General features: G+C 36.5%; 1 protein-coding gene across 1 annotated transcript in view; it reads right to left on the minus strand.

Annotated features, from left to right (window-relative positions):
* The window catches only part of kcp (kielin cysteine rich BMP regulator), a 103,370-nt gene that overhangs the window by 6,932 nt on the left and 79,865 nt on the right, over nt 1-16,573 (minus strand). The window contains exons 33-51 of the mRNA XM_088645479.1: nt 15,656-15,829; nt 14,123-14,302; nt 13,422-13,686; nt 12,765-12,847; nt 11,739-11,906; nt 10,661-10,754; nt 9,923-10,096; nt 9,339-9,421; nt 8,419-8,539; nt 7,080-7,162; nt 6,747-6,846; nt 5,977-6,065; nt 4,405-4,507; nt 3,561-3,703; nt 2,707-2,879; nt 2,144-2,255; nt 1,905-2,006; nt 1,483-1,647; nt 679-979 (exon numbers count right to left, since the gene is read on the minus strand). Of these exons, the coding sequence (XP_088501605.1) occupies nt 679-979; nt 1,483-1,647; nt 1,905-2,006; nt 2,144-2,255; nt 2,707-2,879; nt 3,561-3,703; nt 4,405-4,507; nt 5,977-6,065; nt 6,747-6,846; nt 7,080-7,162; nt 8,419-8,539; nt 9,339-9,421; nt 9,923-10,096; nt 10,661-10,754; nt 11,739-11,906; nt 12,765-12,847; nt 13,422-13,686; nt 14,123-14,302; nt 15,656-15,829 (2,713 nt within the window). The remainder of the gene's footprint in view (nt 1-678; nt 980-1,482; nt 1,648-1,904; nt 2,007-2,143; nt 2,256-2,706; nt 2,880-3,560; nt 3,704-4,404; nt 4,508-5,976; nt 6,066-6,746; nt 6,847-7,079; nt 7,163-8,418; nt 8,540-9,338; nt 9,422-9,922; nt 10,097-10,660; nt 10,755-11,738; nt 11,907-12,764; nt 12,848-13,421; nt 13,687-14,122; nt 14,303-15,655; nt 15,830-16,573) is intronic.

A 16,573-nucleotide genomic window follows, 5' to 3' on the forward strand; every position in this document is an offset into this window, starting at 1 on the left:
CACATCCATGGAGGATCACATCCATAGGTTTCATGGGGAGTGTAGTCATAGATTTAGAAAAGGTAGATTTTACTTAGCTGAATTGTTAGAGTCAGTGGAGAGTGTTAAATGCAAGCAGCAGAAATAAAACTATAAATAAATTATATGAAATTCTGAGCATGAAGGAGCTAACTATGAAAAAGGGCTTACTGTGTTAATAAAAAGTGATATCTCTGTTCTGGGCTAGAGAAGTAACTAGATACATCTTGGGACTTATGGAGATGCCCTACACTGCCAGACTAAAGGAACAGAATATTTAGTCTTAAGAACAGAAGACTACAAGTCAAGCATTCAGAATCTTTATTTTTCAAAGTCAACTATATGGACTTCATCAGTATCAGCTGTGAAACATGTACAAGGGGAGGCTAATGGAAACCAAACCTGATACTGTCATTTCTTTCAGCTGAATGGGATAATTAGATAATTTGACAACTAATAAGCAAATGAACTAGACAGACCCCATGGCCTGCTCTTGTTTGCAAGATTTAGTTTGTTCTTAAGGTGAGCATCTGCTATCCCTTGTAAAACTGTTTGTCCGGACACCTCATAAAATAGAACACAGAGGGCATTTCAGGATTCAGAAAACAAAATTGTTAGACCCACGTGTTTCACTGCAGTCTGTCAATCTCACAAACCTACCACAGAGAGCTGGAGATCTCCAGTGCAGGATAACACCAGCCTCCCGACACTCTGATGCATAAGCCTCCAGGGCATCACACAAGCAGTCCTCCACGTTGGATCCACAGGCACACAGATCGTACACACAGGATGCGAAGAACATCTCAGGTGGGATCACCGCATGGCAGGGCTCAAACACTTCTGTCTTCAGGACACTGCACTTTGAATTGGCTGCCTTCCTGGCAGAGTACCCAGCCTCCTTACAGGGGTCAATGTCCTCCCCATCTCTGCACTGAACACTGGTGTGGTTCTCACTTTGCACCTGAAACCATAACAAGATATATAAATATTGTAGCATCAGCTACCCTCTGAATGCTACCGATCATCTTGTTCTCATATTTTGGGCCAGAAGGAACAAACAAAAAATCAATTTTGAATGTTATTTTCACATATTCCTGTTTCAGCTGAGTAAGCTGAGTTTATGTTTTAAAATAATAGAGGGCACAGTGCAGTAAAAAACTGGTGTCTGGAATATTAAGTTTAAGATAATTAACTGCAATCTTCATGAGACTAATAAGGATGTGTTAGACAAAAGAGCGCCATTCATTACTGCTGCCCTGAGTATGGTACAATATCATGCCTTCTTTTTCATCACGTTTATTCAAGCAAACCCTATCCAAGTCTTTGTTAAAAAAGTTATTTCGTATAATAAGCACTTCACCTTCAAAATTGTAATTAGTAGCTTATAATAAATAATTACAAATCATTACCTGTATATTTCAAAACCAATGGCAATGTTTAAAGTGTTTTTCTCCAATAACTCACCTTCCAGCTGTTTCCAAATGCAGCCTCTGACAGCACAATCTGGCCAGTTCGTATCCTCATGTCATCCTGGGGATAATTGTTGAAGTTTCCACAGATTCCACACATATGACCTTTGTATGTCCCAGGAACACTCACTTCCAGATGGGATTTTCCATTCCACAGCACCTGACATTTTGGAATATGACCATCAGTCACACGGTAACATCACAATTACTCAACAACAAAAAAATGTTTTATGAAATTTGATGATGAAATTGATGAATGATGAAATTATATTATCTGAGAGTGAACTAACAGGTAGTGAACTTGGGTTAACTAGTTCATAACCTGAACATTTAAATCAATTTAGGAAGTGGACGTTATTTTCAATTGTTTTTATATTACCAAATGTGACTATTCCTCAAGAATGAAGCATACAGTACCTTTACTCCAATGTTTGTGTTCAGTAAAATAATATTCGTCTTGCGCTCTACGTAAACATATGGCTCCTTTAGGAAAGGCAGAGTCACAGTCTGATAATCTACCTGTTAAGTAAAACCAGTTTGACTCATTAAAAGCACATTTGCACACAAAGGAGTAATTCACAAATAATACATTTCGTGTGGCAATTCACCTTCCAAACATGTTAAACTTGTGATAAAATAAATAAAAATGACCTTACCATGACAACCCAGTCTTGTAGCAGCTTAACCACAACATCCCCAATTAGTACAGTTACTTCTTTTGTCCAGGAGACTCCCTTACGGCCACGGTCATCATTAGTTGCATGAATGCTGCACATCAAGAAAAGATCAGATCACCTTTATTTATTTTTAATGTTTTCACATTAATTTGCAGAGACTGGGCATTTCATTCTCGGCTACATACAGTACAGTATATTTACATTCAGAATGTATTGTCTTTTTGTGCACAGAAACCTTAAAAGGACCAAATGGATAAGCCATTTCATTTTATGTTTTGAATGAACTTCAAAGCGATACAATAATATAAGTGTCAATGACGAAGCATTTCTACATCAATAATTACTGACACTGTTTTGCCTGAGGGTTCTAGGTAATACCCCTCCAAAAAACACACAAAACAGTTAATTCTGCTCCTGGTTCTATGACATCACTGCACGACTTTTACTTTTGTTAAATGTTTGAGAAGTTCTAGGTTATCAAAGCACTCAGAACATTGACAAAAATGAAGGTTCTACAATTAACACTGCTCAGAACAACTTACCTGAAGTCTCCCCCTTCACAGTCCTCAGCCAGGACATAGGTACAGGCACCTTGGAAGTGAATCATTTTTCCATCAAATGTGCGGTAGTGAGGGTCTCCAAATGCAATGCATGTAGCAGGTCGAGGAATGCAGTGTGGACAGCACATACCAGGAATAAGAGCCGGGGTCTCATCCTTAAAACAGAAGTGAATATGGTGATTTTCAACTTACAAAAGTGTCAAAGTTTTATTTTTGGCTACATTTTATCATGAACCTTTTGTTAGGCCACATGAGGATAAAAAATAAAATAATTAAATTTTTGTTTTTTTAATCCTAACATCTGAAATATCTATGTAACCTTCACTCACCAGATTTTTTAATGCAGTTCAGGAGTACCCCATGAGGTAATCAAATCACCTCAGTGCATGGCTAGGGTTAAGACATTGCAAATGTGTTGAGATAAAGTTAAATGAATTAAGCTAAAAGGAACGAAGAAGTAGAAGATTGTGTGAAGGCAACTTTATGTCTTTGGCATCTTTAAAAATAGGATCTTTAACACAATTGTTAACACTATCGTGATGATTGTCATGCCAGACATTTCTGTAGAACACCTTTAATGACTTCCATGCAGCACTGCGTTCTCAAATTTTATATGTTTTTACCTACATACTCACAACCTTCTCTCAGAAACTTGTGCTTATTCTTTTAGTTTTAAATTTTAATTACGTTTAATTAAGTTTCTGACAGGCAGTATGTTGTAAAAAAAAAGTAAAGACGATACAGCAGCACTAGGTAATATACAAGAACAATATACAGCAAATAGGAAATTATTTTTACATAACATGTTGCTTGGTTCTTAACTACAGAATACCTACCGAGGCACAAGACACCTGAGGACAGCGTTCAGTCTGGCAGTGTACCTCCCCGGAGACACAGGTACAGGTGGTGCACTCATCCACCTCCCAGTGCTCATTGGATTGGTACACATTGCCCTGGTACATGCAAGAGATGTTTGGATCTGAAACAAAGAAGAACTACAGTCAGCTGAAACGGGAACACAGGAAATTCCTGTATTGCTTTATAAGCTTTATTCCTCATTTTGCCTATTTAGATTAACTAGTTCGGTATCTGCAACAATGTACAGTATACAGTATATTTATAGTTGTAAGCTCATACATTTTTATATTCTGTTGCAAAATAAAGATAACGCTTTCTTATGCATTCATATATATGTTTTGCATTCATCATTTATGAGTTTGCATTTCTGTACTGTGAGAGGGAAGTGAGTACACACAAAATAAAGATTCTTGTCTGCTGCCCTCAATCATTTGTCCAGTTGCTGGTTGACAACTGGTGAGATGAAAGTTTAAAAAGCAGGAAGAAAAGGCTTTCAAGGTCGGTCTGATCTGGTGTCTGGGGAACAGAAAGTAGATCTTTGGTTTGCAGCCTCTGTGCAGAGGGAGAAGGAGCACCTGACTCTAAAAGCCTTTTCTTCATTCTTTTTAAACTTTCACCTAATGTTTTCATATAGATAAAAGATATAACCTTTTCAGAAATCATCCCACTAGTGTTGATGGTACAGGCTGGTAATCTAAACCTTTCATTACAGCTATGTGCTGGTAAAGATCATGTTCATTATATTTACTGCACTGGACTATCTCAGAGCTCTTGTGTCTTGAAAAATAAACTGTGTATTTGCAAAAAAAAGGACTTAAATACCTTGACATTCATAGCAGCATTGTCCTGGAGACTTTACCTTTACCAAACCATCTTGGCAAATCACTGGTGTGCACTCTTCAATGTTGCACTCAATGTAACCAAGCTGATAAAAATAGTTGTAGAGAGGAGATGTTAATTATTTTCCTTTTTCTACTGTTTCTTATTTGAGATTCAAGAGCTACTGTGTTAGAAACTTATCTCCCATCTGCCAGCTGTAAATGTACTTCACTGCATAATATATGTAATGTAAGCTTCTAGCATTTCTAAGGACTTGCTAGAGATGCTCATATTGCACAGACATACTTAGCAATTATGAATAAAAATATGTTTATCCAAAAGATTGTTGATGAAAAACTCTCTCAAAAAGGATATGCTGTAATTACATGGGCATGTCTTTGTCATGAAAGGGGGTGTGATAATGTGTTTATAAAAAGGAATCCTTTGCCAGATTTGCAAATCAAATGTTTATGCCCATGCTAAGAATAAAGAACAGAAGACATTTAAGATCTTTTACAAAGGAAGCTGAAAATATGCCATATCTTATAGGGTTAATGATAACACTTGAAATGGTACACCCACACACGCAACCACAAGAATGACATAGTGTGTAAAATATGTTCTTAAAGACATTTTTAAAATGTTATAAAGTTCTGTTTTTCATTTTTGGGGCAGAGCACCTACAAGAAAAAGCGCTGGTATGAATCTGTTTTTTTCAAACCATCAGCACAGATTGAGGAACCCAAAAGTGTGAAAACCATTAGGAGACTGTGTTCATAATGTGGTGTGCTACTGTACGTATACAGCATAAACACAGTATGTACGGTGTATAACTGTGCAGGCTGATTCCAAATGCTTACAGTTTCATGAAAGCAAACTTTGAAGGAAGGAATTAGACAGACCTCATAAGAAGCAGAATGGGAGAAAATAAGTATGGCATGTGGAGAATGAATGGCAGCAGTTAATAGAGATTCTGCTTGAAGCACAGAACAGATTTATCCTAAGAATGAATATTACCAAGACAAAAAAGCAGAATCCCACAACCTTTTCAAAAATAGTTTTGCAAAATGCAAGCAAAAAGAAAGTACTTAATTAAATTATTAAAACAGAATATGATCCACTTAAAGAAAATGAGTGAGCCGAATATTGCAATAGAATTTAAAACAAACAAATAAAACACTTGTTAAAGTGTTCCTAAAAGTGGAAACTCCACTGCTTCCTAACCCAGATCAGCTTCAGGAATGTGAATCAAGTTGGTCACTGGATTTTGAAAGTGGCAAAGATGTTTTGAGAAAGGTGTAAAGACAAAGAAGTGGAATAATTAGCATGGTGCCAAAGTTCATGTGGCTTTTCTATTGAATTCTATGTAAACAAATTCATACTGTAATTACAGCCCACAACAGTCACTACTTATATACTGTACAACAATTAAAAGCCCCTGCTGAGTTATAGAATGTCCCTTTCATTTGTCAATTAAACAAAAATTTACACAAACGGGAAAATGAGTCTCTGGAAATATATCAATCATAATCCCCCCCCAAAAAAAACATTGAGAAATGATGAGATAAAACTCACATTACAGGTGCATGTGATGCATTCATCTATGCTGTCAGTCCAGCTTTCCCCATTAGAAACACGACGATTTTCAGCTTCAATTATACACTCTGGAAACACAATTCCCACAAGTGTTGTTTGAAATCATCATTGTAAAGATGATGTACAGTATTAATATAAAATATATTATTCTGTGAGACACATGTATATATCTTAATTGGAAAACACATTATTCTAAAGCTTTACTGAAACAAATCACTGCATGTGGAGATTGATTAGAAGCTCTTAAAACAGTTTTGATTCAATCAATATTTGTCTTTTTTTATTTCAAACAATAAAAAGCTTTTATCTTTTTTATCTTTTATCTTGTAGGACTTAATAAGACAGACATGAGAGGAGAAATGTTTACAGGCAAGAGAGGAGAAATTTCACCTCTGTCATCAAAAATACCCCCACCATTTTCATATACGTGAACAAAAAATGAAAACCAATTGTGCAATGCTAATACCTGTAGATGCCATTGTTTTAGATAAAATTAGGGATATTTTATCAGAGTAATTTATAAGTATCGAATCACAAATTAGACTTTTACGCTTACTATTAGTCTGGCATCTCTCGTTTACAGTACTGATAAAACTAGAAAATCAGTAACAAACAATAATCAAGCGGTACAAAAATAAAGACATGATGGTACCACAATTAAGCAATTGAAAAGAATGAGATTTCTGTTATGTTACTTTCCATGAAGTATAGACTAACGGTTAAATATTGCAGACATCTAGTCTTCATACCATCACAAATGGGGCAGCAAGAGTCTTCTGGAGTGAACTGCTCTGAGATTGGACAGCTTAGAGGAAGGCAGCCTTGGTGGATACAAACCCAGGTCAGATCCTAGAAAAAACACATCCATTGCAGTATTACTGCAGTTCTAGCAGAAAATAATTAGCATTTCTTCATATTTTAAGAGTTTTTGCTATTGATAAGACAAAAATCTTATGAAAGACAAGTTCTACTTTGTTAAATTAGTTCTGGAGAAAATGTTTAAGGAGAGGTTTAAGACATGATTGAAGCATACAGTACAGTACATAATGTCTCCTGTTACCATATACAGTACAGTACAGTACCTTACACTGACAGGTATAACATGGATCATCTGTAGCAGGGATCTCATTTCCTACAATATCTATTGTGCAGTTACTGAGAGGTTCTAAAATAAAAGAAAAAATTAAGTCAGATATTCCAATTACAAGAGTGAGATCATTTACAATATTCAGTGCAAGGGTATTAACTGCTATAGTGCAGGATAGTACTATCAAATAGAGAGGTGTAGAGATTACACAATGCTATATTCTTGTATTATAAATGCTACACTAATATCATTAAGGCTTCACAATCCAAAAATGGATTATAACTTGCAAACAACACTGTACACTGTACAGTGAACTCCATCTCTCTTCCCCTACAGCCTCATTGCAGGCTGATTACAATAACAAAGGAGAGTGTTTAAATCAGTTCTCCAGATGTTGGCCTCATTTCCATCACTGATTGTTCTCTAGAATAAAAGAAAATAAAGGCACCATTCAGCTCTGCAATGTAAGGGTAATTTATCAGGCTCTCTATTGAGCCGCCCTGCATACCCAAATGGTAGCACTTCTCATTCAACTAACAGCCATCATTTCAAATTTTGTACTTTTATTCTGGTAATATAAACATCCGAAGCCATCTGTTTACTAGTTATTACTATGAAGCAACAGAAAAGGCACCACAGATGAGCTACGGCTTAGTGTTTAAAAGGTCATTTTAAAGACAACATGACTACAAAATCTGATGAAATAACAATGAAGGCCACTTTTGAACATGTAGTTTCGAGGCAGGTATTTTGTAGTTTTTTTAACAGATTTTTACCCTGTTATCAATTTTTGCAAACATGCTTTGAACAGAGGTAGGGTGGTACACTTGCACCGGACTATAGAACTCTTCCTGTTAACTTTCATAATATTTAAAAAGAATTGTAAGACAAACAGAGAGTTCTGAAAAGGATTTCGATTTGTAATGTCAACTACTGTAAAACTTCACTCCATGAGAAAATATTTGACGATAACACCCAAAAGAAACACAACAACAGTTAAAACAGATATTAATAAAACAGATATACAAAATCATGGAGAATATGAACAAGATACAAATAAAAGAATCACGTGTTTTCAGTATAGATTGTAACACACTGTGCAAATTAAAATAGTACACAGCTAGTATCAGATATAACCTTCCCTGGAATCATATTGCTCAAACTGCACTGAGGTAAGATTTCCTTACTGAGCAACATGGAAGCCCACTCTTCTAATTCATTGTGAAAAACCACCCATTCAATATATAGAACTATATATATAGAATATATAAAATATATAACTAGGAACAAATACAATTACACGGTTCATCAACAATTAAGAAAGAAATACTGACGGGCACAAACAGGACAGCAGAGGTCAGGACCAGGGAACTGGATGAGGTTCTTGGGGCAGTCCACCAGACTGGGGCACTGCTTACGGTAACAGCGCAAATGTTGCTCTCCATCTGGCATCACCTACAATATCGGCACAACAAGTAAAAAACCCTTAACATTTGAGAACAGAAAGGTATACCAGAAAGATGACAAAGCTTCACAGTCTTGATATTTTAATTTAATTTAACATTGTTTCTCTTTAACCATGGTATAGGAATAATCCAGACTGAAAATGTCATCATGATCACTGTTTGCTGCAGAAGCTAATTAACATTTTATTTAACTGTACTGACACATCTTACAGAAAGCAGGCAGCTCCATTTAAGATATCTGAATTAAACCAAGGCACTAGAAATCACATTCCTGTCTCTTCACAATTCCTGATTCGGCAATATTATTTTCATTTGTCTATGTTACAGGCTAGCCACCATTCTATAAATGAATTACTGTGCATTATTGTTCTATGTTAAGTTTAGCTGTAAACAAAATATGGTTAGAAAAGACTAAATTTCAGAAAGCCACAAAAATAAAATTAAAATGCAATTACATTTTGCTTCTAATAGTTGAGCTGCACAGAATTTTAAGCCTGAGAGTTTTGTAACTACTCCAATGATATAAAAAGTCAAGAAATTGCATATAAACTCCTTATTAAAGATGTAATTTACTTTTATATTAAAGTCACTAAATAGCAATATGGAAATAATATTGCAAACAGCCCTGTGTCCCTTGCAATTACATGGCAACAAAATGATAAACCCTTCTGTACCAAACAGTTATTCAGACATTTGTTAACTGATGTAGCAGCTTTATATATATAATTAGCCAATTGTTTCCATGTAAAGATATAATTTACAAAGTTCTTATTATTTTGTCTCCTGACCTCACAAGTACAAATCTCGCAAGGGTCATCAGAAGGATGGAAGCTATCTCCTGGGCCGTACACTCTGTCACCAAATACACAGTCTGAAAAGCAAACACATGATTAACACATCTCCTTACGGTTTCACTGATCTCCAGAATTGCAGCTACAAATAGAACTGTATTGTTTTTTGCCATTGGAAATGTAGAGTTACATAATAGCCCGAAATCAACCTTTTCCAAACTGGCAACATTGTTTTTCAAAAGGATACTGAATATTGGTGTATTAGCCTGGAATGTAAAATTTCAAATGGAAGTTTTGAAGGGAAAAGGCAAAAGCAAAAATGATGATCTGAAATAACTGTTGCTTTTCTTGCTGAAACTCATTTCAGAAACAGCTGGCAAGACCAGAAGGTCTTATCTTAACCTATTCTTTAGGACATGTGCAGTTTACTCTATTCTGAAACACTGCTTTCCCTGCCTTCACAAAAAGCCATAACTGAAAGGAAAGCTTCAAGTCATTCATGCAGTGAACAAATTTACAGCAGGTTCTTCGAATTTCTTATGATTTGCATCAAAAGAAAGCAGATAAGCACATGCACCTACCGGCACACACTGGACAGCACTCCCCAGGAACATGAACCTCATTGACACACGAGGAGACACAGCGGACGTCAGAGCAGGTTGTGACGCCATCCACACACATGCAGGACATGCAGGGGGTTGTGGAAGCAAACCAGGTGCTGCCTTCATCATACTCCCTCCCATTGTAGACACACCCTGTGTTGGACAAAGACAATACAGTAGACCATAGTCGTGTATGAGTTCTTTAAATACAACAATTACTTCATATTCTGTCATCCTCTCAGATTATTGAAACTGAAAATCCCTTTCCAAAATAACCGCAAGCTATGGCACACCAAAACAAGGAATTCAGATAAATACATGTGATTACACTGCACTGAAGGGGTTGCATTAGACATGGATCTGACTTTAGCAAATAAAACCCGATAGCTCATTTAATCAGTCTAACAATCAACTTAATATGATATCTAGTGCATGATGAATTCCTATCTTTTCATTCAGTCTGTCACTCATTTGTAGTCCCAACATTTTATTTTCTACTACAGCTATTCACTGCTGGCTGAATATCTGTGTAGCCATTATTTCTCTTTGTGATTCTCAACAATGACAGTGTTGTAAAAAAAAAGGTTCTTGAAAAACCTGAAAATGAAAGTTCCTTCGATGAGGACTCTCGCAATCTTTTCCTTTTAAAATTGAGACAGGTCAATCCCAGCGCTCTGCCTTGTAGCCAGATCAGCATTAGAGCACCGAGCCACCTACCTCTGCAGCCAGGACAACATGTTCCAGGCTCTGTAACTTGGTGCATGCAGTTCAGCCTGGGGCACAAGGTATTGGCACAGTGGACATTTCCTTCCTGAAACGCATAAAGGTATTTTTTGCATAAAGCTTTTCTGTACACCACTCTTTGTGGAACAGGACAGTTATCAAAAACCAAATTGCTTAGGAATATTTTGGCAAGCTCATTATACTGCTAAACTATTTAAAATGGACTTGATTAAACAAATAATGACAGAAAAGTATAACGGGTCCTCCACACACTTAGCAAAATAAAACCTCTTTTTCTTTGCATTGTTATGGTACTGCAATGCAAATAAGAACATATATCTATAGGTTGTAGAACATATTCAATACCTTGCCTAAATACATGTTATTAAAACATTGTATTACTCAAAGGATAAAAAAAAATATTGACTAGACAATTTGTAATTAAAGGTAGGGTATGATAGGGTATGAATAGATCTTCATTACTTAGTGTTTGGATTCATTTAAATATTCATTTTGCAAACACTGGAAAGAGTTGCAAGTCAAATATATACAGAAAAATGTTAAATTGTGTTAACAAAGCAATTGTTATTCTAGGATGTTATACTTTTAAAAGAAAGGAACAAGTAAAGGTTAATTCCACCCTGAAAAGTAGAATTAAAAAACACAAAGTTTCGGTTGTTCAGATTTCATCAGGTGTGAGTCAGTTCTTCTCAGTTCCCCACTGAAGCCTTTCAAAAAACATTCTGCCCATGCCATCCTTTCACATCAAAACTAATACGGTATCCCTTTAACTAGTCATCATCCCATTTTGCCTCATTGACGTTTTAGTCTTTTTTCTTTTCTATAGCCATTGAATGTACTGTAACTGATCTAATAAGGTCCAGTGAGGTTCAGCCATGTAAATTATTTAACATTAGTCAAAGCAAAAAGACAAAAAAAAAATGAATATATGAAATGTACTTGCAGTGAAGGCATAACTTCTACTGTCATAAATTCATGAATAATTAACCACTTTTTGTACTGATTTATGATGCATGTCTTCACAAGAAAAGAAATATTGGTGGGTTCTTACACTGCAGGAACACTGCCTACAATTGTTCAGGGTGAAGCTTTCTCCATTGCTGTAGGTTACACCTTCAAAATAACAGTCCTGGCACCTGGGACAACACTGTCCCAAAACAGGGGAGGGGTTACTGCACGGCACATCACAAACCACCGCTGAGCACTCCACCTCTCCTCTCTGAAACACACATAAAGCACAGGTCACCCCTGTGAGGCTGTAAAGTTGATGCCTTCTCAACATGCAGCTACAGCTACAGCAGTTTTCTCTTGCTTCTACAGTATCTGATATTGTCATCCAAGCAGTTTCACTCATTACTCTCCTGTTGTTTCAAAGCATACTGAAATGCTTTTCTTTGTATAAACAATAATTGAAAACATTATTCCACAAGTTACTTCATACAAAATAGTGTCTAGATAACCTTCCTTTAAGGAAAAATGAAAATGAACTGTGAAAAATATAACAGTAATCTATATGTATTTACTGTATAGTATATGCACATATGGAACTGCTGGTAGACGAGGACACTGGCTATACTGTGTTTGTGCTCCATTTATATCTGGGGAAGATGTTCTCAGTACAGATTGCAATGCCAGATAACCTAGGTGCTGGTGTCTCTCTGCCTCTCTTCTTTGAAACCTGCTGTGTGCGGGGATATTCAGATACAGAACTCATGCTGAACAGCTGCCTTTTCAGAGCAGGATCTCACTTCATTACACCTGCTTTTCACATGTGCAAGCAAGTTAGATCTATCTAATAGAAGAATATTGTGAATATGGGGTGCATATCATTACCTTTCTCACTCATATCCTCCCAAATCATTAGCATACATTGACAGACATTTAGCATATTCAGCACACATATATTGAGATTCTTGTAAATTTTAGATGTGTTTTCACAGCCATGTCTTGTTTTTGAATATTTCTAATTGTGGCTGGTGAATGCAGCTTTTTAATTACACACCCCTTATTGTTTCCTTTTGTATGAGAAACTTATGCAAACGAGGCACTTAATGTCCCACGGAAAGATTAGGCTTACAACACATTTGCACTCCTGGCAGTTATCTGCAGTGGAGAGCCAATGACTCCCTTCTTCATATTCTTTCCCGAAATATGAGCACACTGCAAAAAACATGTAAAGGAGACATCAGAAGATGAGATGAAAAACCCTACATTGTGAGTCAAAACTACATTGTAATTTAAGTAATATTGTGAAACTAGCCTTACTGGTAAATCTGCAGATACAGTATGTCATGTTATACTCAAAATAACTTACAATATTTTTAGTGATTGCACGGAAATCCCTTTCATTCCCCTTAAGACACTAAGAAAAGACATTTTCACTCTACTGTACATCATACTATTATATAAAAGGGTGCAGTCATAAATTCCCTAAGACCTTGATTTAAGAAAAACGCAAAGCAAATAGAGGTACAGTATTTGAGGCTATGAACACATACTTCCCAAGGCTTTTTTCATTCGCTGATGCAATCAAATTTAATTACATACAGAAGCAATACTTTTATCTTGTCTTAGAAGTGACAGTAACGAATTAAAACAGAAAATTTTAAGTCCTGGCTGTCCTTTGCTTTGACATTTTTAGTGAAACAGAAATGCAACATTTTAATCTTCTACCCTCCTCTCTTTGTGATGAGCTTTCTAAATACAATTTATGGAGCTGCATTTAAATATTTACCTGGACATTCAGGGCAACACTGCCCAGGTTTAGTGACAGGACTGGGACATGGTATCTGGGGACACACCAAGGGGGTACACACAACATTTCCTTTGAGGCAACTACAACGCTGGCAAGGGTTTGATGGAGATGAGAAAGTCTCTCTGTTGCTGAATGTAATGCCCTCAAAGAAGCAGGCATCACAGGCTGGGCAGCACGCAGTAGAGGGCACTGGGTGAGAGCACTGATGGGGACAAGGCCTTCTTTGACAAGTCACAACCTCATTCTGCAAATGAAACAAAGAAGATGATAAAGTGAGTGCATTCTTCTGTACTTCTGCACCAGCTGTAAAAATGCATTCAGGAACTATTGATGAACAGACTGAGAATTAGCCTGCCTAATATGAGTCATTTTCACTCTTTAAATAAAACAGCACTTGTGTTTCATTTTGGAGCTTGCCTACACACAGTAGGACCAATTCATAAGACGTCGCAAAATGACGCTTTTTGCACATATGGTATAACTGATTCACAACATTTTTCTTGTAGCGAGGACATCATCCAAATAGCAAAAAACAAAGACCTCTTTAAATTAAGAAAAGTTTCATTACAACAGGAAAAAAAAACAGAAATCTTAAAGGAGGCCTTAAATGTAAGGTTAAATTTAACAGAGGAGCATTAGCATTTCGATCCTGATAATTCCTTCTGCCATTCAGTGCTTACCAGGCATGTACACTTTGAGCAGACGTCAGTAGGCGAGTCAAAGATGGTTCCGCTCTCATACACCTGACCAAGGTAATGGCAGATCCCAGTGCAGACCGGACAGCACTCTCCAGGGGGGGTGACTGGGTTCCGGCAGAAAACTGAAGGACAAGTCACTGGCACACACGTGACTCCCCCATTCTTAAAACACACATTCAAAAACAGCTTTATGTGCAGTGAAATTACTTGCCATTTGATTACTAGCAAATGCTGGGTACCATAAACTGGCAAAACACTTTCTACTTGAAAACTGTTTTCATTTCTCGTCGTAAAGAGCACAGTGGTACAGTGGTCATGTTTAAAATAGTATAATTTGACATTGAAATAATATATACATAAATTCAGAGGGCCCTGTAACTGTAGGATATCTTTGGTATTTTATGGTGTTTTTTACTGATGAAACATTGGGCAATTTCCTTAAGGATTTGTGTACTGTATATCAATTATTCAAACAAAAAGTAAGCACAACAAAATCTAGCTTTGATACAGAAGAAAATATATTGTGTATAGTATGTAAACCAATGCAAAAAAAATCATATTTGGTATGGACAAAAGTGTTTGTCAGTAATATAATCACCATTTGAAATGTTATATTGGAAGCTCATAAACCTAAATGCACTAAAAGCTGACTGATGCAAAGATTTGGGAAAATGTTCACATTGAAGAGAAGCTAACAATGTATCCAAAAATTGCAACATAACAGAAGTTAAAGGAGGACACACTTGTGATGTAGTTTTTTAAATATTAAATTTTGACCTTTATTATGCTTGGTATTCTTATTTTGCAAAGTCTGTTCAGAAGGGTGTAAGTATTTGTCATTATTTTTCCAGGAGTCATTAAGGCATGAGTAAGGTTATAATTGCATGTACTGTATGTTACATACAGTATTGTCACTACAGAGCTGGTACCACTGAAAAATGATATCTGTACAATGTAGTTAACTGGGTAAGATTGCAGTCCTGGATTATCTGAAAATTTAATTAATTTACCCCGAGAAAAAAGCTACTTTAAAATCAAGACAACCCTGGGGTGGCGTTTCTTCTGCTTTTCAAATATCATGAATTTCATACCCTTGTTTTTCAGATTCATTTCAAAATTGTATATTTACATAGAAAAGATAAGACATGAAAAACAAATGCGTACAAAAAACAAATGCCAGGAGCAAGGTCTTTTGCATACCATATAGTAATGCTTTTTGTGCGTTAAGCAGTAATTTTGAGAAATGGCTCCACTGAACTTGTTCTATAGTTCATAATTGTGAGACTGCTTGTAAGGAACATAAATCATTGTTTTCTTTTATGACTCTCAATACAATTCAACTAAAGCAAAAAAGAAATGCTTTAATGCTTATAGTACAGTATGTATGACTTTAGCTACTTGAAGATCATTACAACAGGCTGTAATGTGACAAAGATCTCTATACTGTTTTTTACATTTCAGCAACATAACTTAAAACTAAATAACTCTGCACTAATTGTATTAATTGATTCTTACCAGACAGGTACACCGCTGGCACTTGTTTTTGGGATCGATGAATCGCTCTTCATTCTTACAGTCTCTGTCATTAAAATGACAGCCTTCACACAGAGGGCAAGAGCAGACGTCCATGCCAGGGTGAGGGCAGGTGACCTTACTGCACTTCTTTGGGCCACAAGTCACGTCACCTTTCTGAAGGATTGGAAAGGAGAAAGAAAACACACTGTAAGGCTGCAGCAGTTACACTGTAGTTTTACTGTAGTTTCTCAACATAGTTTTCACTCATCAGCTTCAGGTGGTCCTTAACTTTCTCTTTACTGAAACAAATGCATGACTTGCCCCTCCCCAGGCTTGAAGAACAGGTGTCAATTATTGATTAAAAAAGTCTCTATTATAATCCATTATGGCAAAAGTATCTAAAAAGTCTCAAGAAAAGAGAATAGCCAGGGGCAGAACATATGCATAGACATCAAACCCACTGCTAATCTTGCAAAGGAATACACACACAGTCTGCTTCATTACTAAAACCAGATATTTAATGAAAGCACAAAGTTATATAAGTAGCCAAATCCTTCCCTCCCTGCCACATAACTCACCCATCACCCATCTGCTAAGCAGTAATTTATATCGTTGCCTCTTCTGTGACATAAAACTAATGTTGCTATTAAAAACAATTCATGACGCTGAGGCAAGAAGTCACATAAATGAGCTATGCATTTGAGAAGTTTAAAGTCAGGACAGTTTGTCCTGTAAACAGGTAAAGACACATCAGATGTGGCTGTGGCTGTGAATCCAGTTTACAGTGCACATACTGTAACTGCCTGGAGGAATGTTGTAGGTGGTCCTCTGCTGACCAGGGCTTACAGTGTTGTTGCCCTTCCGCTGTCTGCACATGAAACCACCCTTTAATAAAATGGGTTTTGCAGAAATTCATGA

The sequence above is a fragment of the Lepisosteus platostomus genome, chromosome 9 (genome assembly GCF_059453375.1).
Source record: "Lepisosteus platostomus isolate fLepPlt1 chromosome 9, fLepPlt1.hap1, whole genome shotgun sequence".
NCBI lineage: Eukaryota > Metazoa > Chordata > Actinopteri > Semionotiformes > Lepisosteidae > Lepisosteus > Lepisosteus platostomus.